The sequence below is a fragment of the Anabrus simplex genome, chromosome 7 (assembly GCF_040414725.1).
Source record: "Anabrus simplex isolate iqAnaSimp1 chromosome 7, ASM4041472v1, whole genome shotgun sequence".
Lineage (NCBI taxonomy): Eukaryota > Metazoa > Arthropoda > Insecta > Orthoptera > Tettigoniidae > Anabrus > Anabrus simplex.
In genome coordinates this window covers 117632847-117660510 of record NC_090271.1, presented here as the reverse complement: position 1 = coordinate 117660510, position 27664 = coordinate 117632847, and the positions used below count along the sequence as shown (strand labels likewise).

The following is a 27664-nucleotide window of genomic DNA, read 5'->3' as shown; positions in this document are numbered from 1 at the left end:
CTGTTTCTGCCTTAAAATACCTATACATACCCTTCCATTTTTCACTAAAATTTGTATGACTGCCAATTATGCTTGCCATCATGTTATCCTTAGCTGCCTTCTTTGCTAGATTCAATTTTCTAGTAAGTTCCTTCAATTTCTCCTTACTTCCACAGCCACTTCTAACTCTATTTCTTTTCAATCTGCACCTCCTTCTTAGTCTCTTTATTTCTCTATTATAATAAGGTGGGTCATTACCATTCCTTACCTCCCTTAAAGGTACAAACCTGTTTTCGCATTCCTCAACAATTTCTTTAAACCCATCCCAGAGTCTGTTTACATTGTTATTTACCGTTTTCCACCGATCATAGTTACTTTTTAGAAACTGCCTCATGCCTGCTTTATCAACCATATGGTACTGCTTAACAGTCCTACTTTTAAGACCTTCCTTTCTATCACATTTATTTTTAACTACGACAGAAACAGCCTCATGATCCCTAATACCATCTATTACTTCAGTTTCTTTATAGAGCTCATCTGGTTTTATCAGCACCACATCCAGGATATTTTTCCCTCTGGTTGGTTCCATCACTTTCTGAATTCAGCTGTCCTTCCCATATTAACTTATTTGCCATTTGTTGGTCATGCTTCCTGTCGTTCGCATTTCCTTCCCAATTTACATCTGGTAAATTCAGATCTCCCACTACAATCACATTTCTTTCCTTGTCGTTTCCTACATAGCTCATTATCTTATCAAATAATTCTGAATCCGTGTCAGTGCTACCTTTCCCGGTCTGTACACTCCAAATATATCAAGTTGCCTATTATCTTTAGAAATAAGCCTTACACCTAGAATTTCATGTGTCTCATCTTTAACTTTTTCGTAGCTTACAAATTCTTCTTTCACCAGAATGAATACTCTCCCTCCCACCATTCCTATCCTATCTCTACGATACACACTCCAGTTCCGTGAGAAAATGTCTGCATCCATTATATCATTTTTCAGCCATGATTCAACTCCTATTACAATATCTGGTAAATATATCTATTAAATTACTCAATTCTATTCCTTTCTTTACAATATTTCTACAGTCCAATACTAACAATTTTATGTCATTCCTACTTGATTTCCAGTTCCCTGTTCCCTTATCACTCTTATCATCTAAACTGCTCAACTGTATTTGATAACGGGCGACTGCCCTAAATGCAGATCAGTATTCACTCATTCAATTAAAATGTAGATGCCCTTTTGATTTAGTTCCTCCAAACAGAGCATGAAACATGATTTCAGATCCTGACGGTTCCAGTCTGATGGTATATACCAGTTTCTTTCATATATGTGATCGCTGTGATCCACTACCGGTATCTGTGAGTGCTCTTACAATCCGATCCCCTTTCCTTCCTTTCATCTTCACCAACAAGGTCTGCAGAAGAACATCCTGGCTATAGTTTTGGTTACCCAAGGTAGCACTGGTACCTTCCTTTTCATTTTAATTTTCCTTGGAAATCTTCGAAGGTAAAGTTAGGCACATTAGAATAACATGTTTCTTCCCACAGAAGTGACACAGTACGTTACCCATACAGATCTTGGCAAGATGACCAGATCTCAAGCACTGAAAACAATACCCCACTTTCATCAAAGTATTCATTCCTTCCACTCGAGTCATCTTCTGTTCCTTGAAGCACTCTTTGCTCTCGTGAGATTTTCTGCAGAATACACATACATTTCCAGGATCTTTAATGTGCCCTGTGAACAGACTACTAGCAGTGGTCATGTTTTCCATTTCGTTTAGCCTAGGTTTCTGCTTTGTAGGCTTCTGATTTGCTGTATTAAATCCTCCTTGGGAAAGTGCTACCCTCTGTTAACCTTCCACTTCATTCATGAGGAATAAAGTCAGTCGTAAGAGTTTGTCACTGTATAAATCCTCGGTCAAGTCACTAACAGGATAATGGACACAATTTCTAAGCCATATCCTCAGCAAGTCTTCAGGTAGAGATTACGCAACCAACAGAAACAAGAATGCTGCGTACTTGTCAGTAGTCATGCCCAGAGATTCAAAGGATCGAAGGTGGGATTCTGAGCGATCGTATAATTGTAGGGGAGTCAGTCTTTGTGTTTAAGAAACATTTTGCATCACAAGTCCAAGTAGTTCACGAACACAAAATCCTACGAGCAATTCTCTTCCGAATCTACTTTCAAGACACTGAACTGCACTGTCATAATTTTTAGCTGTTGGAGGGAAACTATTTACCACCTCCCTATCCCTACTTCCTTCAACAGTACAGTGGATCAAATATTGAAATTTATCATCTTTTGCTATGTTTGAGTCGTCATGAATTGGAGGGAACTGATTCCAAAACCCTAACTAGTCCCTAACCTTTCCGGAAGAATTTCAAAGTTCTATTTTCAGTAGTTTAAGTTTTTTTCTGTGAGAATCCTATGAAACCATCACCCGATATTTGATTTCCTTAATTTTTACGTTGTGTTAATACAACACACTCCATTCTCTGATGAGCTTCATCTACTTTATCACGATATTCATACACTTTATCTTACTCATTTGTGTATCGTTCTTTGTCACTGTCGTCGAGAATCACTTCTAATATTTTCTCATTGGCATCCTTCAGTTCATTTGCTAGTCGTTCTAGTTTAGTAAAATTCAGTCTTACCTTCTTGGGGCCTGTTTCCGCTATCACCGCATCGTATGATTTCGAGAAAGCACGTATTGGTTTTCTCGATTTAGTCAACTTATCTATTTCAAATTACTGTTTTGGTCACGTCCTGTCCACGGTTGCCACTATTGTTCTGTCGAGCCCGAAAATCTACCCGATAAACGGAATTCGTCCGTTAGTTACACAGAAGTTGGCTTTTATTATTTCCCACAATCTTAAACTTGGTGTACATCGTCCTTTTTTGTTTTACAAGGAATCTGTTCTCAGACCAAAGAGTACAAAACTGGTGGGTGCATTCCATTTAGTCTCTGGATGTAACAAGGATTGTAAATAAACTACATTGTCATAATGTAGCAAGAATAGATGGAATTTGGCCTGAAATGAAGAAATACATTGGGACTTTTAATCTCGATCAGGCTTGTTACATCACAGAAGTCACATTGTCTGCTTTGAAATCACCCAGATCTTGGAGAACCATATGAATTACTTAAACGAAATCACATGCTATAATTTCTTCAAATGTTCTGATAAATTATTCTGTAATCTAATGTTAAATTCTCTCCATTTCTTACTGTATATTATCAGTCAGTCGTCCTCTTCCACTAAGTGGTTTGCCATCCCATAAATTTCTTTCTTTCCTTTCTTTCTGTAGCTTCCTGAGTCTGACCCGAATTCTTTTCTATACATGGTCAAAACATTCTAGTTTTTTCAACTCTATAATCCCATAATCCCATACATATTTGCTGCTTTCTGGTTTCTTGAGTCCCCATCACCCAGGTACTTTACATAGCAGGTTCCTCCTCAACACACTACAGAACATTCGTACATGGTGAGTACTCCAACACTTCATCACTTTACATTCCACCACTGTAACCCTCATAATTCTTGGTACACTCCTGTTGAACTCTTTTACTACATCCTTGGCAGTACTTTGTCAGATATTCTCCATCAATTACTTTGCGTTTTCTAGTGAAGTAGCTGTCACACCAGCATTCAAACTTGTATGGGCCTTCTTTAACCAAGATCCATTGAATGTAGCTGTAATGTCACTATTTCCCTTATTCAGAGCTATTGCTTCTTGAGTAGCAAGATTCATGCTCTATTCTGCCATTTCCTATAGAGCATGAAGAATAACACTGGTATAAACATTAAATTTAGTTGGTGCTGGAGGCAAGTTCATCATCACACACTATGTGACAGCAGCCTTGTGACTTTTACCAATACATCTCATCCCGTATGCAAGTCTAACATGAATTTCATACTTCTTCTGAACTACTTTTGAGGACATTGTTGACTTCTTATAGCTACAGGAACTGAATTTCTTAGCTAATCATGTTACAAATCCCCACTTACTGTTTTGTTCCTCCTTCAGGCCTACATAGTTAACATCACAGTACTTACGTTTAATACATTTATGTATTAATTTAGAAAATATACCTATATTTATACTTGGATAGTCATCAGAATCATCCACATTATTCATAGTAAAACTCTGATTGTCCTTAGGCTCTAAGTACCGGTATGTGAGTTTCCTCTTTGAAGCACTCCAAGTACGCCTACCTAATGCACTAACCTCTTCGTTGACATTAGGAGAAATTAGGGTCTATCCCTGAATCAATATTTATACTTTCAACTACACGGAGTTAGTATTTTCCTTAATCGAACTTCCTAATTCTGCCTATAATACAACAGGAGAACACGTAAATGCAATACCATTTACGAGAATGTATTCAAAATATAGGCTACACAATAACCTATCACGAGATAACAACAGAAACATAAAAAAAACCTAAGCGGATACAGCTTGTCAGATGTTTCGATGGCATTCAGATACTTGGTACCACCAACATAAGTAACGAAATGTTCTTGAAAACATTCCTAATTAAAACGTCTACTGTACAGCTTGCCAGAGGGGGGGGGGCATACTTAAATAACAGAATAGTTAACATCACAGTACTTACGTTTAATACATTTATGTATTAATTTCGAAAATATACCTATATTTTTACTTGGATAGTCATCAGAATCATCCACATGAATCTCCATCACGAATCATTCACGATATAACTGGCGAAGTTCAAAGTGAAAAAGTCCTGGAAAGACTTCCGGAGAGAAGTGACGTATAAAGAGAACCATTAATAAAGAACAGAACCGTATTGCACCGCAGAACATTAACAATACCTTATGTGACGATACTTATTTCTCAAAAACTGAAGATGTTACAGACATGAAAATTGGCATTTGGAATCTCCTTTAAAAATAATACAGAATTATTGAGCCATTTAAAGGGCCAAAACCTGCAAAAACATATTTTGATCTATTAAGTACACATTTCAATTTTTTTTTGAATCACGAAAGCAGTGTTACAGCCCAGACTTCTTGAACTCTACAATTATTTGTTTAGCTCTGTTTCTTTCATCTACGCATTATACTCCATCTGAATCAATGTTCGGAGTTTTCTTAAGTTTTCAAGCTGTCCTGACTTCATCATTCCACCAAGATGTTTGCTGTTTCCCATTTATACACACGGCTGTTCCCTCGAGTTTCGAGAAATTCTTATTAGCGATTTACCTGTGATGTGACAAGCAGACAGACAGACAGACAGACAGACAGACAGACAGACAGACAGACAGACAGACAGACAGACAGACAGACAGACAGACAGACAGACAGACAGACAGACAGACAGACAGACAGACAGACAGACAGACAGACAGACAGACAGACATTGAACTGAGTCTACTTGTGAATTTTGTATACCTAATACGAGAATACGAGACAAACCTTCAAGGTCTAAATGTCCACTGCATTACGTTGACCGTAGTAAATGTCCATAGCAAAAATGTTCAAAAGGCAAGAACGTCCACATACATAAATGTCCACATACAAAAGTATAATTTCCACCTGGAATTATCTGCACAGTCGGTAGAAAGTTTCTAAGAATTGATTTTTGAAACTGACTGCAGTTTCATTGCGTATGTTGCTAAGCAATTACCTTTGGCACAGTAAATTAAAAAGTAAAAAAAAAAAGATAATCGCAAAATCATTGCATCACAGAAAAAGAATAATAATATATTTATTTCCGACTATATGTACCAATATCATTCCAGGTGCAGGAATGTAGGAAAGAATTACTGGCGATGTTCGGAAAGACAGATATGTACCTCAACAGCATAGTAATACTGAAAGATGGTACGGCAAACACATGCACGAGGCCAACACAGCAGAGGCTGAAGTTAAAAAAATATTAATAAATCAGATAGACTTAAGCATATAGCACAAGAACTCCCACATGAAGCTCCATCACGAATCATTCACGAAATAACTGGCGAAGTTCAAAGTGAAGAAGTCCTGGAAAGACTTCCGGAGAGAAGAGACTTATGAAGAGAACCACTAATAAAGAACAGAACCGTAACCTGCCGCAGAACACTGACAATCTATATAGATATATATCTAAAATAACATGTCCTGACTGACAGATTCATCGTCGCCGAGCCAAAACTACTGGTCATACAGAAATGACATTTTGGGGATACCTTTATATTAGGGTGTAAGTGCTTACTAAGGGAGGATGTTTGGATATTCCGTCACTAAGGGGGGTGAATTGTTTAAATGAGTATATCTTTATCTCAAAAATTTAAAAGTTTACAGACGTAAAAATTGGTATTTGGATTCTCCTTTAAATTTAAAGAAACACGTAATTTTTGTTTTCAGAAAATACCATTAAGGCGGTGAAAATGGCGAAATAGTGGTTGAAAATACCTTATGTAAGGATACTTATTTCTAAAAAACTGAAGATGTTACAGACATGAAAATTAGTATTTGGAATCTCCTTTAAAAGTAAAGAAACATGCATTTTTGTTTTTCGAAAATCCAATAAATAGGGGGTGAACAGGATTGACAAAGCGGGTGAATTTAAGAAAATACTGTATCTACAGTATATCTCAGAAACGTAACATGTTACAGACGGTGAAAGTTGGTATTTGGAATCTCCTGTAAAAGTAAAGAACGATAACTTGTTTTCGGAAAATCCACTTAAGGGGAACTGATAAAAGGGGGTGAATTTTTAAAATGAACATATCTACAGTATATCTCAAAAACTTAATAATGTTGAAGACGTGATAATTGGTATTTTTAATCTATTTTAAAAATAAAGAAACATATATTTTTTGTTTTCGAAAAAAAAAACGCTTAAGGGAGGGTTAAGGAGGACTGAAAAGTGGGGTTGAATTATTTTTATTAGGATACTGATATTTCAAAAACTGAAGATGTTAAAGACGTGAAAATAGGTATTTGGAGCCTCCTTTAAAAATAAAGAAATGCGTATATTTTTGTTTTCGGAAAATTCACTTAAGAGGGGTGAAATAATTGAAAAAATGAGTTGAATTCTTTGTATGAGGGTACTTATATCTCAAACATTAAAGATGTTGGGGACGTGAAAATTGGTATTTGGAATCTCTTTTAAAAATAAACACGCATTTTTTGTTTTCAGAAAATCCACTGAAGGTAGGGTGAAAGAATTGGAAAATTAGTTGAATTATTTGTACAAGGATACCTATATCTAGAAAACTAAATATGTTACAGAAGTGAACATTGATATTTAGAATTTCCTTTAAAAAATAAAAAAAACCACGCATTTTTTGAGGAAAATCACCTTGTCGAGGGGTAGGGGGTGAAAAAATGGTCAATTCTTTTTATGAGGATATATATAAAACTGAAGATGTTAGTCGTGATAATCGGTATTTAGAAGTTCCTTTACTAATAATGAAAACATATTTTTGTTTTGTTTTCGGAAAATTCACTTAAGGGGGAGGGTGAAAGGAAGTGAAAAAATTGAATTCGTTTTATATCTAAAAAACTGAAAGTTACAGACGTCCGAATTGGTATTTGGAATCTCCTTTAAATATAAGAAAAAAAAAACACGTTTTTATGGGGGGACCAACTTAACGAGAGAGATGACAAAGGAGTTGAATTCTTTTTATGAGGATACTTATATCTAAAAAACTGAAGATGTTACAGGCATATTTTTTATTTGGAATCTTCTTTCAAAGTAAAGAAACGCTTAAGTTGGTGGTGCTGGGGGGGGGGGGGGGAGGGGGTGGAGAGACGGTGAATACATTGAAAAATTAGTTCAGTTATTTGTATGAGGATACTTATATCTAAAAAACTAAATATGTTACAGTCGTACAGTTCGTTACTTTGAATCCCCTTTAAAAATAGTGAAACACGCATTTTTTTGTTTTCGGAAAGTCCACTTAAGTGGGGAGGGGATGAAAAGATGTGTAAAAGAAGTTGAATTCCTTTTGCGAGGATACTTTTATCTCAAAAACTGAAGATGTTACAGACGCGAAAACTGGTATTTGGCATCTCCTTTAAAAATAAACATTTATTTTTTTTTGTTTAGAAAATCCACTTCAGGGGCTGTAAAGAATAGAAAAAGGGGATACATTTTTAAAATGAGTACCGGTATATCTGCAGTATATGTCAAAAGCTTAACATGTTACAAAGACGAAACATTGTATTTGGAAAGCCCTTTAAATAATGAGGAACATGTATTTTCTTTTGTTTCCGGAAAAGCATTTAACGGGGTTGAAAAGAAGTAAAAAAAGAGTTGAATTATTTTTTTATGAGGATACTTATATTTCAAATACTGAAGATGTTACAGACATGAAAATTGGTGTTTGGAATCTCCTTTAAAATAAAGAAACATGTATATTTTGTTTTCGGAAAATAAACTTAAGGGGATAAGGAACACGTATTTTCTTTTGTTTCCGGAAAAGGCATTTAACGGGGTTGAAAAGAAGTGAAAGAAAGAGTTGAAATATTTTTATGAGGATACTTATATTTCAATTACTGAAGTTGTTATAGACGTGGAAATAGGTATTTGCAATCTTTTTTAAAAATAAAGAAACATGTATATTTTTTTTGTTTTCAACTCGAGAGAAGAGTACAGTTATATGTCGCAAGGTCATCTTAGCCCCAAAAGGCCATTACACAAACGTGGTTTACAAAGAGTTTCTAGGGTAAATGAAACTCAATTCTTCGGTGCGTTTTTATACTAAGGGATTTTAAGATAATGTCTTAGTACAGTACCGAGGAAAGATAACTTTTGTCATATTATGAAATCCACGTGAGCGAAGCTACGGTTAAGTGCTAGTTTAAAATAAAATAATAAAATAATAAAATAATTAAAATAGTTAAAATAAATTAATATAATGAAAAGTGAATTTAAATAAATAGACTGAAATAGAACTGTGTGCGACCACTGAAAGGATTAATATTAAAATTTGACATAATTAAAGTTAAATTTAAGACTTGAAGTTAACATAAAATAATTGAGATCATCAAAGTTCCTTAAATTAAAGAAAATCAGAACGTTCTTTAGCCTCCGTGGCTCAGACGGCAGCTCGTCGGCCTCTCACCGCTGGATACCGTGGTTCAAATCCCGGCCTTCCATGTGAGATTTGTGCTGAAAAAAGCGGAGGTGGGACAGGTTTTTCTCCGGGTACTCCGGTTTTCCCTGTCATCTTTCATTCCAGCAACACTTTCCATTCTCATTTCATAGCATCTATCAGTCATTAATAATTCACTTTGGGAGTGGCGACCCCATCGTACTAATAGCCTATATCTGCTTCATTCATTCCATCCCTGACCCGGTCAATGACTGGATAACAGGTTGTAGGTTTTCATTCGTAACGTTCTTTAAGAACAAAAATAAATTCAGTACCGGTAATGTAACTAAATATTGCAATAAATGAACATATGGAATGAACGATCCTAATAAATTCTAAGAATGAAATAAAAATCAAACCACATAATAAATTATAAGATATTATTATGCATATCTTCCTTGAGCTGTTCGGAAGCTATTCTTGCCACTTAAAATTATACCCAGGTAGTAGGTCGCTTAGAATACAGAGGCACCAAATTAGGTGTCCATTAAAGTGACGTCAACAAGCTGACTGTTGTGCTCTATAAGCTGTAAACTGCCCACCTCAGAATCAGATTGGTCTTGCGACGGCATAGATTATCTAGAAATTGACCTTGAGATACATCACCCACGTTATGTTTGTGCTGGACCACATTAACTCAGGCCATTGCTTTCTATGGAATATTTGCAATTAACGACTTATTGGAGAGAAACCTTGATGAGTCATCTCCTATTAAGCCAGCCAATAGCTTCCAAAATTACTTTCTGTACAGCTTTGTAGGACACACCATGTGGGTGACGTCATATTGCACACAGGATATGACAGGTCTATTAATTACAACAACGAATCAATTTAACTCCTCTCCTGTTACGTCTTCACCCCGGAGGCTGCTTAGATCGTCAAATTACACCACCAAATGTTATGCGATTATAGGGAAATCGCAAAAAACGATGGTGACACCATAAAGAGGCAAACAAAGAAACCGCATATTTTACCGGTGAATGCTGAGCACAGCTTTTAGTGATGTAAAGAATTTTATACTTTCAATGGTTAGTCTAGTCTAGTCTAGTCTAGTATGGTCCACGGACAACTGAAAACCCGTAATTTGGAGAGATGAATCATACTAAAGCAGGTGAAATAATAAGTATTCCTTTGAATGGGATATTATATATTTTCCACCATTCGGTACTTAAATAGATATAAATCCACTAGGTACTAGAAAATGCTTCGGTCTGTTTGACCTTCCTTAGCTATTGATTAGAATATGTTTATAAATAATAAATAGACCACAACATGTTCTAATATATGTATTTATATCTTTTTAAGTATTGAATGGTGTTCAAGTTATTCATATATTGTATACCATGTAGAAGTTACGTGGGAGAGCTTGGGTATGGCGAATGCTAGGTAAACAGTGTTTGTCAGCCTGCACAGTGTCCACAGTGAAATTTGGTGTAGGTGGGGACACAGTGTATGGACGTTTTCCGTGGAAGGAACTTGGTTGGTTTGTAATACTACAGAGCAAATGAGCTCTATGGAGAAACCGAAGTAATAGATGGTATTAGTGATCATGAAGCTGTTTTTGTCGTAGTTAAAAATAAATGTGATAGAAAAGAAGGCCTTAAAAGTAGGTCTATGAGGCAGTAGCATATGGCTGATAAAGCAGGCACGAGGGAGTTTTTAAAAAGTAACAATGATCGGTGGAAAACGGTAAATAAAAATGTAAACATGCTCTGGGATGGGTTTACAACTATTGCTGAGGAATGTGAAAAAAGGTTTGTACCTTTAAAGGTGGTAAGGAATGGTAAGGACTCACCTTATTATAATAGAGAAATAAAGAGATTAAGAAGGAGGTGCAAATTGGAAAGAAATAGAGTTAGAAATGGCTGTGGAAGTAAGGAGAAATTGAAGGAACTTACTAGGAAATTGAATCTAGCAAAGAAGACAGCTAAGGATAACATGATGGCAAGCATAATTGGTAGTCATACAAATTTTAGTGAAAAATGGAAGGGTATGTATAGGTATTTTAAGGCAGAAACAGGTTCCAAGAAGGACATTTCAGGAATAATTAATGAACAAGGGGAGTGTGTATGTGAGGATCTTCAAAAGGCAGAAGTATTCAGTCAGCAGTATGTAAGATTGTTGGTTACAAGAAAAATGTCCAGATAGAGGAGGTGACTAATGCTAAAGAAGTATTAAAATTTACATATAATAACAATGACATTTACAATAAGATACAACATTTGAAAACTAGAAAATCGTCTGGAATTAATAAGATTTCTGGGGATATACCGTACTAAAGACAATGGGTTGGGATATAGTGCCATATCTGAAGTACTTTTTTGATAATTGTTTGCATGAAGGAGCTATACCAAATGATTGGAGAGTTGCTACAGTAGCCCCTGTGTATAAAGGAAAGGGTGATGGACATACAGCTGAAAATTACAGGCCAGTCAGTTTGACATGCATTGCATGTAAGCTTTGGGAAGGTATTCTTTCCGATTACATTAGACATGCTTGCGAAATTAATAACTGGTTCGATAGAAGGCAGTTCGGGTTTAGGAAAGGTTATTCCACTGAAGCTCAACTTGTAGGATTCCAGCAAGATATAGCAGATATCTTGGATTCAAGAGGTCAAATGGACTGTATCACGATTGACCAGTCTAAAGCATTTGATATAAATCATGGGAGACTACTGGCAAAAATGAGTGCAATTGGACTAGACAACGGGTGGCTATATTTCTGGAAAATAGATCTCAGATAATTAGAGTAGGCGAGGCTTTATCTGATCCTGTAATAATTAAGAGGGGAGTTTCTCAAGCAGTATTATTGGACATTTATGTTTTCTTATATATATGATATGAGTAAAGAAGTGGAATCAGATATAAGGCTTTTTGTGGATGATGTTATTCTGTATAGCGTAATAAATAAGTTACAAGATTGTGAGAAACTGCAAAATGACCTCGATGTTGTGAGATGGACAGCAGGCAATGGCATGATAAACGGGGTTAAATGTCAGGTTGTGGGTTTCACAAATAGCAGACGTCCTCTCTGTTTTAATTACTGCGTTGATGGGATGAAAGTTCCTTTTGGAGATCATTGTGAGTATCTAGGTGTTAATGTACGGAAATATCTTCAATGGGGCAATCACATAAATGCGATTGTAAATAAAGGGTACAGATATTTGCACAGGGTTATGAGGGTATTTATGGATTGTAGTAAGGATGTAAAAGAGAGGGCATATAAGTCTCTCGTAAGACCCCAACTAGAGTATGGTTCCAATGTATGGGACCCTCACCAGGATTACTTGATTCATGAACTGGAAAAAATCCAAAGAAAACTGCTCGATTTGTTCTGGGCGATTTCCGACAAAAGGGTAGTGTTACAAAAATGTTGCAAGGTTTGAACTGGGACGACTTGGAAGAAAGAAGACGAGCTGCTCGACTAAGTGGTATGTTCCCAGCTGTCAGCGGAGAGATGGCGTGGAATGACATCAGTAGACGAATAAGTTTGATCGGTGTCTTTATAAAAGTAGGAAAGATCACAATATGAAGATAAAGTTTGATTTCAAGAGGATAAATTGGGGCAAATATTCGTTTATATGAAGGGGAGTTAGGGATTGGAATAACTTACCAAGGGAGATGTTAAAAAATTTCCAATTTCTTTGAAATCATTTTAGAAGACATTTGGAAACAACAGATAGGGAATCTGCCACTTGGGCGGCTGCGCTAAATGCAGATCAGCATTGATTGATTGAAAGGTAGTAGTATACAAGGAAATTTGACCATCTGGGTAGAAGACCAGTTCAGAGATGATTACTGTGTGTATCAGCATAATAATGCTACCTGTCATAAAGTGGTGCCTGTTCGTGAGTATTTCGTGAAGAATAAGTTTCCGGAAATGGACTGGCCACCGCAGAAACCTGACCTTAATCTGGTCGAACATCTCTGGGATGAAGCAGAATAGCAATTTCGTTCCAGACCTCAGCCACCCATATCACTAACTATGAGTGTTACAGTGATGCATGAAAAATGATCTGCCATTCTCTTGGAGACATTTCAACACATGTTAGTGTACGCCGCAGAGTTCAAACTGTAACAGAGACCACATGTGAGCCCATCCATATTAATGTCTACTACTGGGCAATATATGGGAGGAGTACTTAAAGGTCGGTTTCGAGCAAGTGTCCGGATATTTTTAATCAGATTGTGTACGCAATTTAAGGCTAAGTGTAAATAATGAGTGTATACCAGACATTTTTGTATTACTGCAATCTGCGGGCAGACTGTTGATGAGTGCGCCACGAGTAACAGGGCCTGTGCTAGGCAGGACGAGAAATAATGTCACAGCAGTTGCTCTAAGTGACTGCCATAGGCACGCTAGAGGCAATGCAACAGGATACGTCTTCTTCTCAAATTTTGATGAACTGTAGTGAAAAAACAGCGACAGTGTACTGAACCGTACTTCTTGGCTTACTTACTATCCTCCTTATAATCGCCCCAGTCACCTCCCTGAATTTCGCCATAGAGGAGAGAGATTCACCCTACATAGATATTTGTACAAGAAAATGGGAAGTAAATGTCAGGTACCAGGAAGACACACTTTCATAAAAATATAAATGAAGAAATAAATCAAATGTTACAATTAAAGTTGACTATCTCAAGTAATTCCCTATGATTCGAAAATCCATGGCAGTGTTGGAAATAATTTTAACCAGATTGTGTACGCATTTTAAGTCTAAGTGTAAATAATTTGTTACGAATAGTTTGTTACGAAATATTGTTAATGACAAATTAATACATTTCCGTGAGATTTCTGAACGCGTTTGGCAGAAAGAGTAAAGCGCTCAGAGGCCTCAGAGTTGTAGCTTGTCATACATGGTTGACATTATTATAGGTTACGGTTAGCGGAGACAGTTAAGACGTAAACATGTGCAGTAAGAGCCAAACGAAGCGTTATTATACAACCTGTGACAGTAAAGTTCGGTGAATAGTCCTGTACTATCAACATAGATGAACAATGCATGACAGTGACCTTACTGTCCTTCGAAATAGTCCCCTCCCATAACTATTCACTGCTGAGATCGGCGAGACATGTCCTGGATACTTTGCAAGAAGGCTTCCTTTGGGATGGTGTTCAAAAGCCTCGTCGCGTTTCGTTGGATGTCAGGAATATCGTCAAATCTCTTTCCTTTCAAAGCGAGTTTGAGTCGTTCGTGATTAATATCTTCACCTTCTCAATGTTTTCGTCACTGACGGCGGTCCCCGGTCTTCCGCTACGGGGGTTGTCAGCAACACTTGCCCGGCCTCATCGAAAACGGGCGAACCACTCGTACACACACTTCAAGGACAGTGCTTGATCTTCATAACCATGTACCAGCATCGCATGCGTTTCTTTCGGTGTCTTGCCAAGCTTAAAACAAAACTGTACATTCATCTTTTGGTCGTTCATGTTCCTGTTCGCAGTTCACAACCAACGCACTAAACACGCACTGTGTCAAACAGGTCTTACACGGCACACACATGATGCTCAACTGAACAACGTTGGGAGCAGGTGGCCGAAACCTGCTGCTACACAGGTGCAGCATGGCGTGTCGCCAGTGTTGCCGGATCGACCGTTCTGACTTCATTCACCGAACTTTATTGTCGCAGGTTGTAATTAATACCAAGCAACGTTATTAAAGATTTAATTTGAAAGCATGCGAATGTGCCTGAAAAAATAAGAGAACGGATGGTTATACCACAACATTTAATATATTCTTATGTGAGTGCTATCTAAGGCTCCTACAATGCCGGGGTAATGTGATAATTGATATGACTTGAATGATTTTCAGGCATTCTTTTACGGCAGGAAAAATAATATAACGCCTTGCCAATGCTGCAATAGTACAACTCTACATACTCTTGTCTTGCACCCATGAACATAATTGCCTACAATTACATGACAAGGGTCTGAAGCATAATATCTAAGAACTATAAGCAACTGCTGCACTGCAGACACTGATACGTTTCAATCTGTGGGAAACTTAGCCTATTTTCATTTTCGTCTAATACCTTGTTCATTATGGCTTTGGCAATTAGGTATCTTTTCAGGAAAGTTTCTTCTGACAACTCTAAAAAGTCGTTTTTTCTTATCATGGATCGTCCTTTGCCTTCTTCGGTTTACAGATAGTCTCCATACAGCAGTAAAGTTTCAAACTTACGAGTTCTAGACGCCACCATTTCGAAATTTTAACAGCTGTGAAGAGATTTAACACAAGGTTAGTGCCATGTTAATTTAATACAAGTGTTAACAGTTATAAATGTTAACAATTCTTGATGAGACGGCTGTTTTATTCAATTCTGTGTTAAGTCTACTTAACAGCAGTGTTAACACTTAACATTTGTTGAAGGAACTGGGCCTAAGAATTGATTAACTAGGGATGTTTGTAAAATTTGTCTGTTCGTGGGGGGAGCACGATTTTTGGATTCTGTGCGCGACACAATTATTTGTATCAAGTTCTAACTACTCCAGGCGATGTGGAGAGATCGAAACTTTGGCTCACGTCTTAGGATCTTATCATTAAAGTGAATTTGTAAGGAACTCTAGACACCACAGCATCCAGTCATCTGTGGGAAAAATGATACACAGTGCACGAAGAAGTCCGCAGTCTTGCATCTGGCGGTGGGTTGAGAAGAATGGGCATGATTGTGTTTATACCTGGTGAGAAGAAGGGCTTCATTTTCGATGGAAATGATCAAATTCGAGACTCATGCACAACAACCTCAAGAAGTGGATGAAGAGGAAAAAGGAAAATAATGTAAATTTTACATGGGCAAGTACTTGGCTGGGGACCTCTTCCTCATCCTCCGTATTACCCTGACCTTGACTCCTCAGATGTCCTTCTTTTCCGCTCTCTTTCTAACCACATTCAGAGGCAAGTGTTTCGTGACGAAGCTTCTCTTGACAAATGGCTAAGAGATTTCTTCCAGTCAAAACCAAAACACTTCTACAGGCGAGGCATTCAACTGCTACCAGAACGTTGGCAGAAGGTCATAGGGAGTGGAGGTGAATACATCACTGAGTGATTGTGATTTACAATGCGTGATAGTGACAGTAAAATAAAATAAAATACAAGAACCGCACGAACTTGTGCATCGACCTAATACAAGTTAAAATACATTGAGGTCGTAGGGCTCATGCTGGTAGGGATGCAAACTATTCACAAACTGTAGGTACAACAATGAGACTCTTCGAATGAAACGGTCATTAACTGGAGACTCTGCACGCTGAAGACCTCAATATCCATCTTATATCACCATCCGTATTCCAGAAAAAAAAAAAAAAAGAAAACCATGGGCCATCAGCCCCGAAGGGCCTTGGCCTACCAAGCGACCGTTGCTCAGCCCGAAGGCCTGCAGATTATGTGGTGTCGTGTGCTCAGCACGACGTATCCTTTCTGCCGTTATTCTTGGTTTTCTAGATCGGGACCTGTCGACAGTATTAATTTTATCTTTAAGCTTTAGCTCTATATTCTTGTAACCATTTATGTATTTCTTCTTTTCCCTTTCCGAGTATTATCACCGAGAACTTTATTAGTATTATTTGACATTTTCGACAACTTTAGGAATCTGAAGAAGAATATAATTACATTTAAAGATGATATTATTATTATTATTATTATTATTATTATTATTATTATTATTATTGTTATTATTATTAGTATTATTATGTCCAACAACTCCATGACTAAATAGCATGCAGGCCTTTCGTCCATGGGGTCTCGGGTTCGATTCCCGGGTGGGTCTGGGGTTTTAACTTACATTAGTTGATTCCGCTGGCTCGGGGGTTAGGTGTTTGTGCCGGATTTAGCATCAGAATTATCTTAGGTAAGGCCCCATCTTCACAGACGCGCAGATCACCTGTACGGTGTCAGCTCGAAAGAACTGCACCAGGCTTCTCCGAAGTCACACGCTATTATTATTATTATTATTATTATTATTATTATTATTATTATTATTATTATTATTATTATTATTACTGCAGTACTTTAAGTTCTTATCTGATGCTAAATTTAAGGAATCTAGTTTATTTACGAAAGCCTAATTTTTGTAGGTAACCATCAGTTTCCAAATCAGTTTGAAGCATCCACAGATCACAATGTGGGTAATCATGATTTTTACAATCCGATCAAATGAGCAATTTTAGACTGATTTCTTAAAATCTGTTTTTAATTTGATATATATATATATATATTTTTTTTTTTTAACGAAAATCGATAACCAACACTGGTTGTTAACAACTTGGAAAGTAAAGCACAGGACCACAGTTTTGTAGTTAAAGGAGATAACTTTCAGGAACTGCAGATTACAGAAATAAGCGTTCATGGAGAAAACTGAGGTCTTGCGTCAGACCCATCTCCCAGGTTAGTTGATATGCACCAGGGTTTCTCACGTTCTCACCTGTTCATTAGCATGCTACTGTATCTAGGACGTCACACTTGGACAGGTGAACTCTACTTAATCGATATCAAGCGTATTGTAGTTAGCAATAGATGTGTTTCCCTAGTCGGAAAACTCCATCTCACTGATATACATTTATCAACATTTAATTTTGGGAAATTCGACGAGGTTGATGATCTTCCACCGCATGGGTAATCTTAAGTGAGGAGGCTTCCGTAAGGCAGCATTATGGGACCTTCATGTTATCTTGTATCTGTAAATGATATGGGTAATGAACTGGAATCACAGATACGGCCTTTTGCTGAAGATGTTGTACTGTATAGATCAGGGCCTCTCAGGGTGCATGCACCAGTGCATTGCGCTGTGCACGGTGCAAAAGACGACTTCTCTTGGTTGACCAGAGTGCAGACCCCCACTCCTCGATTTGGAGCAATAACACTGTCTCTATCTTTCCCCTCGCCTGTCTCGCTCGCTTCACCTGTCTCCCTCTTCCTCACTTGCTCCGTAGCGCTCCAAATCCGAGCCGAGTTGAGCCGAGCTTAGCCGAATAGCCTAGAGACGAAGTGTTGGTCCGAGCCGAGCCGAGTGGGACCGATTCACTGTGCACAGGAACTCTGCGTCTCAGTTTGTACTTGTGAGATTTTGGACGTTTGAGGGGTCCTGGTATATATTAATAATTAAGTTACAGGAGTGTGAACGACTCTAAAAAGACCTCGACAATATTGTTGAGATGAACAGCAGACAATAGTATGATAGAAGAAGTGTAAAAAGTCAGGTTATAAGTTTCACCAATAGGAAAAAGTCCTCTCACTTTTAATTAATGTGTTGATGGGGTGAAAATACCTCATGGGGATAACTGTAATTACCTGACAAAAGAGTAGTGGTACGAAAATGTTACAAACTTTGAGATGGGAAGACTTGGGAATAAGGAGATAAGCTGCTCGACTAAGTTAAAAAAAATATATATATATTTGTTCGTGGCGTCGACATCTGTAGATCTCTTGCCACTACTTTCACCATATGATAGCAACCTGCGTGTAAGTGGAATTGCGGAAGTGGAGTGTTAAATGTGAGGAAAGGAACGTTAACGACAACACAAACACCCAGTCTCCAGGCCTGGGATATTAATCATTTACAATTAAAACCCCTGACCCGGCCGAGAATCGAACCCGAAGCCACCGGTTGACAAGCGGACGCATTGCCCACTACACCGCAGGGCCGGACGCTCGACTAAGTTAATAATATTATTGGTTTTTATATCCTACTAACTACTTTTACTGTTTTCGAAGATGCCGGAATTTAGTCCCGCAGAAGTTCTATTAAGTGACAATAAATCTACCGACACGAGGCTGACGTATTTAAGCATCTTCAAATGCCTCCGGACTGAGCCAGGATCGAACCTGCCAAATTGGAGTCAGAATGCCAGCGCCTCAACCGTCACTCGACTATGTTGTAGCCTATGTTCCGAGCTGTCAGTGGAGAGATGGCATGGAATGACATTGTCTGTCTGTTAGGTCATCAGCCCAGAGGCTGGTTGGATCCTCAAATAGCACCACCAAAGGCTATGCGGTTATAAGGAAACCGCAAAAACCAATGGCAGCACCAAAATGAGGCGTACTAAGCAAGACGAGGAGTGAGGTAGTTTGCCATTGCTTTCCTCACTGGGTCAGAAAGTGCTATTGCAGCACGACTGACCCTATGAGCAACACCTTTCATAACACTCAGATGCACTAGTCGTGCTCTGAATGCCATTACTCAGCACCACCCATACCCCAGCAGCTTCCATATTGACACAGCCATGGATGAGACTGGGACTTCGGTGAAAGCTACACTTTACTCTGGCCTGTGCCAAGAGATGGATACAAAAGTAATGTATCCATCAAGAAATGGCAGCAGGCAAGGAATGACATTAGTAGACGTAAAAGATTAAACGGAGTTTTTTGAATGTAGGAAAGATCATAATAAATATTCGGCTCCATGGCTAAATTGTTAGCGTGCTGGCCTTTGGTCACAGGGGTCCCGGATTTTTATTCCTGGTAGGGTCGGAATTTTTAACCATCTTTGTTTAATTTCGCTGGCACGGGGGCTGGGTGTATGTGTTGTCATCATTTCATCCTCATCACGACACGCAGGTCGCCTATGGGAGACACATCGAAAGACCTGCACCTGGCGAGCCGAACATGTCCTCGGACACTCCCGGCACCAAAAGCATACGCCATCTCATTTCATTTCATCATAATATAAAGTTGGAACTCAAGAGGACGAATGGGGTAAATATTCATGTATAGGGACAGGGATTAGGAATTGAAATTATTCACCAAGGAAGATGTTTGATGAATTTCCAAATTCTTTACAATCAAGTAAGAAAAATCTAGGTAAACAACTGATAGGGAATCTGCCACGTGTGGTGATTGATTTATTTGACTGTCAATAGATCAAAAGCTGACAATTGTTTTTTGCTGCAAGTAGAATTAATTTCTTTTAACTAGTCATTCTTTTAATTAGTAATACTAAGGTGTACACCCTATAGAAAAACAACCATTTTTATCTCAGAGACAATCAGCTTGTATATATAAATATCATTTTAGCTTTATCATATATATTTCTTGAACTATTATTGTGATATTACTATGGGAGTCATGATCAATGTATTTTGTCTTTGTGTAATTTGTTCTTGTCTGATGATGACATGGAATCTTGTCGAAACTGGTACCAGATGTACAAAAAACGTGATGATTTAACAAAAATGTAAAATTTTCACGTAATATATACTATTGAAAAGATGGATATTATCTTTTTCTTTCTTTATTGTGAATATTCAATACGGAACCTGAAGAATGAAATTCTTAACGTTAAATTATTTGATTGTGGTGATGGGAACTGTGTTATGTTTTCTTAGAGACAAAATAATAGGATCGTCACCCCCGTCTTAATACTAAACTTCAGAGAAATGAAAATATCTAATAAGGAAAGAGCTGACCATGAAAGGAGTAAAATGAAAGACTACCGAGTGAGTTGGCTGTGCGGCTAGGGTTCGCGTAGCTGTGATCTTATTTTCGGGAGATGGTGGGTTGGAATCCCACCGTCACAGTCCTGAAGATGGTTTTCCATGGTTTCCCATTTTCACATCAGATAAATGCTGAGGCTGTTCCTTAAGGCCATGGCCACTGCCTTTCCAATTCGAGCCCTTTCCCATCTCTGCGTCGCCGAAAACCTGCGACGTTAAACCACTAGCAACAATAAATAAATAAATAAATAAATAAATAAATAAATAAATAAATAAATAAATAAATAAATAAATAAATAAATGAAAGACTCGCTGGGTCTCGTAAACCTGATGCCATCGGGCTCAGAAGAAGTTATAAGGGGAAAGGGTAAGGACAGAAGTGCACCGCAAGAAGAGGAAGGAATGGCAGATTTGGCAAGGAGACGAGGGTTGTCACCATAAACTCCCAAGTTGAGAGCCCTGACAGGGTGTAGGGTGTGATGGAGGTGATTCTTTATCGAAAGGACAAAACTAAGTAAATATCAGTACCTCTTAAAATTAATCGTAGGGGAGAATGGAATCCCCTGCCTGTCGTAAGACGCGACTAAAAGGGGCCACAGGGGCTCTTAATAGGGGAGCATGGGTTGGTGACTACATGGCTCTTAGATGAGTCCTGGCATTGCTTCCACTTACTTGTGCCAGGTTCTTCACTTTCATCTATCCTATCCGATCTCCCTTGTTCAACTCTTGTTCTTTTCTGACCCCGACGGTATTAGGACATTCGAGGTCTAGGGAGTCGCTCATTTTCACGCCTTTCGTGGTCCTTGTCTTTTATTGGCCAATATCTTTATTTTTCGAAGTGATGGATCTCTTCTATATTTTCTCTATGATTAGTGTTTTATAGATGATGGTTGCTTAGTTGTACTTTCTATTAAAACAATAATCACTTTCAATATCACTCTGTTTCTTGCCCAGGGTCTTAGGTTCGAATCCTGGTTCATCCAAGGGTTTTACCTTTTACAACTAGTTTTACGTCGCACCGACAACAGACAGATCTTATGGCAATGGATAGAAGGAAGCGGCCGTAGCCTTAAGTAAGGTACAGCACCAGCATTTGCCTAGAATGAAAATGGGAAACATTGTAAAACTGTCTTCAAGGGTGTCAACGGTGGGGTTCGAACCCACTATCTCCCGAATGCAAGCTCACAGCTGCGCGCCCCCAACCATACGGCCAACTCGCTCGGTCCAAGCGAGATAGCTAAAGAACTGTCTGATACCTTCGGATCATTTGGTTGGATAGCAATCGTCATGTTCACATTTCTATCAATTGAGTCGGAGAAAGAACTCGCACATGTTGCACAGTACTGATGTTTATTAATATTCAACATTCATTCTGAGGGGAGCACGTCGCTAATGGCACCCATGTACGTCAAGTGGGGTCATGCATTTTAAGTGATACTCTTGAAGGGAACTAAGAGCCGCAGTAGTCAAACGGTTGAGCCGGTGGTCTCAAGACTAAAGGGACTCACCTTTGAATCCCAGCACTCGGCTCTTGATGGAGAATACTAGGGCATTTTCCACTACTGATGGAGTTCCTTGGAGGCTCGGGCCTTTCAAACTTGCAACACATCATTTATGCTCACCCCCACTGTCAAAGTTAATTAAGAAATTAATATCGTACGTGTGAATAAAAGTCCGGACACTGAACGTATGAAATTAACCACGTCGCGTTTAATACAAATCCTGTTGTTCATATCAATGTTTGGTACAAGGACTTGCACAGATCAGATCTTAAATCAAAACATTGGTCGGTATAGTGAGGTGACTAAAACAGAATATGAAACAAATTACGGACGTGATTTACCTCATTCTCTTGCTTTTAGAAAATGGTGATACTTTTAAAATAAAAAATGGAATGATTTAAGTGCCACTAATTCTGTTGTGACTGGTCCAAATGGAATGATTTAAGTGCCACTAATTTTGTTGTGACTGGTCCAAATGGGGCTGGGAGGACTCATGACATACGCTTAAATTCTACAGCACCGAGCACGCACTTTATTATGAAGCCGTCTGTACTCATGTGCTATTAGCCCTTCCCATTTTCATGACGTCACCCTGCACCACGCCGGAGGTCATACTCCATATTATTATTATTATTATTATTATTATTATTATTATTATTATTATTATTATTATTATTAGAGCTTACGTGGCTCAGACGGCAGCGCGTCGGCCTCTCACCGCTGGATACCGTGGTTCAAATCCCGGTCCCTCTTTGTGAGATTTGTGCTGGACAAAGGGGAGGCGGGGCAGGTTTTCCTCCGGGTAGGCCTAGGGTTTTCCTGTAATCTTTCATTCCAGCAACACTCTCCATTATCATTTCATAGCAATTATCAGTCATTAATAAATGACCTACGGAGTAGCGACCCCATTGTAATAATAGACCCGGTCTTTGACGCGGTCAAAGACTGGAAAACAGGTTGTAGGTTTCCTTTTTCATTATTATTATTATTATTATTATTATTATTATTATTATTATTATTATTATTATTATCTGAAGGTTTATTTAACAGATTTTCAATTTTTGAAGTCAGGTGAAACTAACTACACTGTTATGATCATATTAATCTCAGATTATTAAATCCATACATTCCTTTCGTGTTTGAAATTTGTACAGCTTCCCCCGAAATACTGTATGTCTTCCAGGTAATGACTCAATTTTTTTTACCAGATAGTGAATTACAACTTGGTAAATCACGATATACTTTCACGCTACACTTACCAGGTAAATGTAAAATAAAACAAATTTGTCTCAATACACATTGAGTGTATAAGTTGTAGCTTGGACTTCGGGGGAGGTTGGGGAAAGATGTTTTTATTAGACCTCATTTTTTTGCCTATGTATACATTTCAATTGTGCAAAGAAAACTGCGGGGAAATGGTGGGACAATGTTATATCTGAATATAAATTTCGCACATTTATACATTTTTTTGACAGAATGAAGATGTTATGAATGGGAATGTGTGTAAACATTCTAGTGTTTCATTTAAAATATAAAATGAATGGTTTAAACTTTTCATGTCTCGGCAACACCCATACTAGACCTGGAATGTAAACAAACCACTTGAGTGACATCTCAGTTCTGCTTGCAGTTTAGTTGCTTTATGGTCTACTGCCACGGCTTTGAAAAATATGTCGACGAAATCTAAGTTATAATATGATGTTTTGGATCTTCATAGATGGAAACGTATGTATGCTGCACTATTAAAAATATTAGTGTTATTTATACACTCCCTCCTGCCCCTCCCCCCACCCCCACCTATCGGTTGCCTTTTCACTACTTCAGACCACTGTGCGTCTTTGACCGTCAGTTAAATGAAACCACCAGTGATGTCTCATTTCACTTTGTATTCAATGTACTCTCTTCCATTCATAGGAGATAAAAGCAAATGTTTCAACACAATTCTTATGAGTAAAGAGTTTACAATTCTCTGGACCGGGTTGAGTAGCTCAGCCGGTAGAACACTGGCCTTCTGATTCCAAGCTGGCACGTCCGATCCTAGCTCATTCCGGTGGTATTTGAAGGTGCTCAAATACGCCAACCTCATGTACAGTTCATATATTTATCGGCCCGTAAAGACCTCATGCGGGACGGAATTCCAGCACCTCAGCGTCTCAGAAAAACTATAAAAGTAGTTAGTCAAATGTCAAACCATTATTATTATTATTATTATTATTATTATTATTATTATTATTATTAGTATTATTACAATTCTCTGATAGAGAATGTGAATGCGTCTGAAGGTGATTTAAGAAAACCTACAATAAATATACGCGAATAATGAGACAAAAACAGGTTCCACGAAGGACATTCCAGGAATCATTAATGAACAAGGGGAGTGTGTGTGCGAAGATCATCAAAGAAGTATTCAGTCAGCAGTATGTAAAGATTGTTGGTTACAAGGTTAATGTCCAGATAGAGGAGGTGAATAAGAGGCTACTTAAGAAGTATTAAAATTTACCTATGTTAACAACGACATTTACAATAAGATTCAAAAGTTGAAAACTAGAAAAGCAGCTGGAATTGATAAGATTTCTGGGGATATACTAAAGGCAATGGGTTGGGAAATGGTTCCATATTTGAAGTACTTATTTGATTATTGTTTGCACCGAAGGAGCTATACCAAATGAATGGAGAGTTGCTATAGTAGCCCCTGTGTATAAAGGAAAGGGTGACAGATATAAAGCTGAAAATTACAGGCCAGTCAGATTGATATGTGTTGCATGTAAACTATGGGAAATCATTCTTTCTGATTATATTATACATGTTTGCGAAATTAATAACTGGTTCAATAGAAGGCAGTTCGGGTTTAGGAAAGGTTATTCCACTGACGCTCAACATGTAGGATTCCAGTAAGGTATAACAGATATCTTGGATTCAGGAGGTCAAATGTACTGTATCGCGATCGACATGTCTAAGGCATTTGATAGGGTGGATCATGGGAGACTACTGGCAAAAATGAGTGCAAATGGACTACATAAAAGAGTGACTCAGTAGGTGGATATATTTCTAGAAAATATAGTTCAGAGAATTAGAGTAGAGGAAGCTTTAGCTGGTTCTGTAATACTTAAAGAGGAAATCCTAAAGGTAGTATTTTTGGAATTTTATGTTTTCTTATACAGTATATACAAATGATATGAGTAAAGAAGTGGAATCAGAGATAACGCTTCTTGTGGATGATGTTATTCGGTATAGAGTAATAAATAGGTTACAAAATTGTGAGCAACTGCAAATTGACCTCGATAATGTGAGATGGACAGTAGGCAGTGGTATGATGATAAACTGGGTTAACATTAAGGTTGTGAGTTTCACAAAGAGGCAACGTCCTCTCAGTTTTAATTACTGCGTTGATGCGATGAAAGCTCCTTATGGGGATCATTGTAAGTACCTAGGTCTTAATATAAGGAATGATCTTACTTGGGGTAATCACATACAGTAAATGGGATTGTAAATGAAGGGTACAGATCTCTGCACATGGTTATGAAGGTATTTAGGGGTTGTAGTAAGGATGTAAAGGAGACGGCATATAAATCTCTGATAAGACTCCAACTAGAGTAAGGTTCCACTGTATGGGACCCTCACCAGGATTACTTATTCAGAACTGGAAAAAATCCAAAGAAAAGCAGCTCGATTTGTTCTGGGTGATTTCCGACAAAAGAGTAGCGTTACAAAAATGTTGCAATGTTTGGCCTGGAAAGACTTTGGAGAAAGGAGACGAGCTGGTCGACTAAGTTATATGTTCCGAGCTGTTGGTGGAGAGATGGCGTAGAATGACATTACTAGAAAAAGAAGTTTGAGTAGTCTCTTAAGCGGAAAATATCACAATATGAAGATAAAGTTGAAATTTAAGAGGACAAATTGGTAGGGGAGTTACATCACATTTAGTCAACGTATCTTAGAAATGAGCTCTCATATTTCTTCAAAAATTTGAAATACACTTCCTATAACTATTTCAACAACCCGGACTGAAAGGGATACGTAAACATGGTAGGAGAAAAGTTTGTCTTTCAGTCACGAATCAATTTGTTCCAACTTAAAAATAATCTCTTACACGATTAATGATAGTACCAGGAACCGTATCTCAATTTTTTTGAAGAAATCCGACGTCTCATTTCTGCGATTCATATTGCTACTCAGTGGTGTACTGTATGTCATGTGGCCTCCTGGATCATACAGTTGTATCATATCATGATTACATTCATACTTGAGTTTTATTGCACGTAAATATAAAACGATAGTTTGAATACTCACGGCGTTATGTTCAAGGGAAACATCAAAATGAAATACATTACATTTCACATACAAACAACCTTGCGAGAAGGCATTTCCGATAGAATTGCGTATATCAAGAATGAGCCAGCAATTTCTTCAGAAAGTCGAGATACAATTTGTTTGACTATTTCAATAATCGTATAAGAGATTTCTTTTAAAATTGGTACAAATTATTTCATGATGCCGGGAGACAATTACACGCAGTTAATGCATTCAAGCATCTTCGAAAGCTACCAACGTCAGTCGGGATCGAAACTGCTACCTTCGGAATAGGACAACAACTAAGGGAGTGAACCACTGATTTGTTTGTAGCGTTACTAGGCAATACATCCTACAGAACACTCAAATCTAATGGAACACCGTGTTCTAATTTGTCCAAAATTCAACAGGTGCCTAAGCAATGAGATGAATAGAACTAGAAATATTTCAAACACCGTATCTTCTGTGTTTTGTTTACTTGCAAAAGAAATAAATAAGGAAGGAAATTAGTGTTTATGACTGGACTGTTTTAAGATCCTCCTATAAAGAGGCATTAACTATTTATGCACGACACGAAAGAAACAAAAAGCAACTCAATGTACATGAAAACATTTCTGTTTGATACCAATGATTTAAGACTCAAGAGTTGCGACGTGGATTGAATTTATAATTATTTGACAATATTCATTGTTAATTTAATAACATTTCACCATCTTCATCCACCCCTTTCGACACCAGACTTACGGAATCTGTATTTTATCACCCCATCCAACCACCAACTATCCTCAGAGAAAGAGATGCTCGAATTAACGCCGTACTTCGAATGTCAACTCCAGAATATTAATAATGTAAATAAAAACAAAGAGAACTACGCACAGTATCGTCTGTTAGTTAGCAATAAACAATGCCAGTTTTCGTACCTGGATGGTACAGCCCGCCACTCCAGCCGTACACTCTCTCCCGGTAGCGTGCTGCATTACCTAGTAGTTAGTTTAGAAGTGCCTCACCTTTTTCATTAGGTAGATCCTGTCCATGTTGGAGCCAGTCACGCGAGCGAGGACCTGCCTGTCGCCATAGCGACACGCCGGTCGATAGTCGACTGTCTCACCAACTCATCCACATCACGTGACCTTCGCCTTCCGACAACATGCGTACTGATCAAAAATAGATTTACACATCAACATTTGACTCGTAAACATCATTTCCGTCATAGAGTGTTCTTATTTTTCAGTGCCCAGTATTCTATTATTATTATTATTATTATTATTATTATTATTATTATTATTATTATTATTATTCATTTCTTTCAGTACCGGTACCATCTTCCCGTGCATGAATGGA

General features: G+C 37.9%; 1 protein-coding gene across 1 annotated transcript in view; it reads right to left on the bottom strand.

Annotated features, from left to right (window-relative positions):
• Positions 1-27413, bottom strand: part of CngB (Cyclic nucleotide-gated ion channel subunit B) — a 117769-nt gene extending 90356 nt beyond the window's left edge. The window contains exon 1 of the mRNA XM_067151273.2: positions 27331-27413. Coding sequence (XP_067007374.2) covers positions 27331-27357 — 27 coding nt within the window. The 5' untranslated portion in view covers positions 27358-27413. The remainder of the gene's footprint in view (positions 1-27330) is intronic.
• Between the last annotated feature and the right edge of the window lie 251 nt (positions 27414-27664).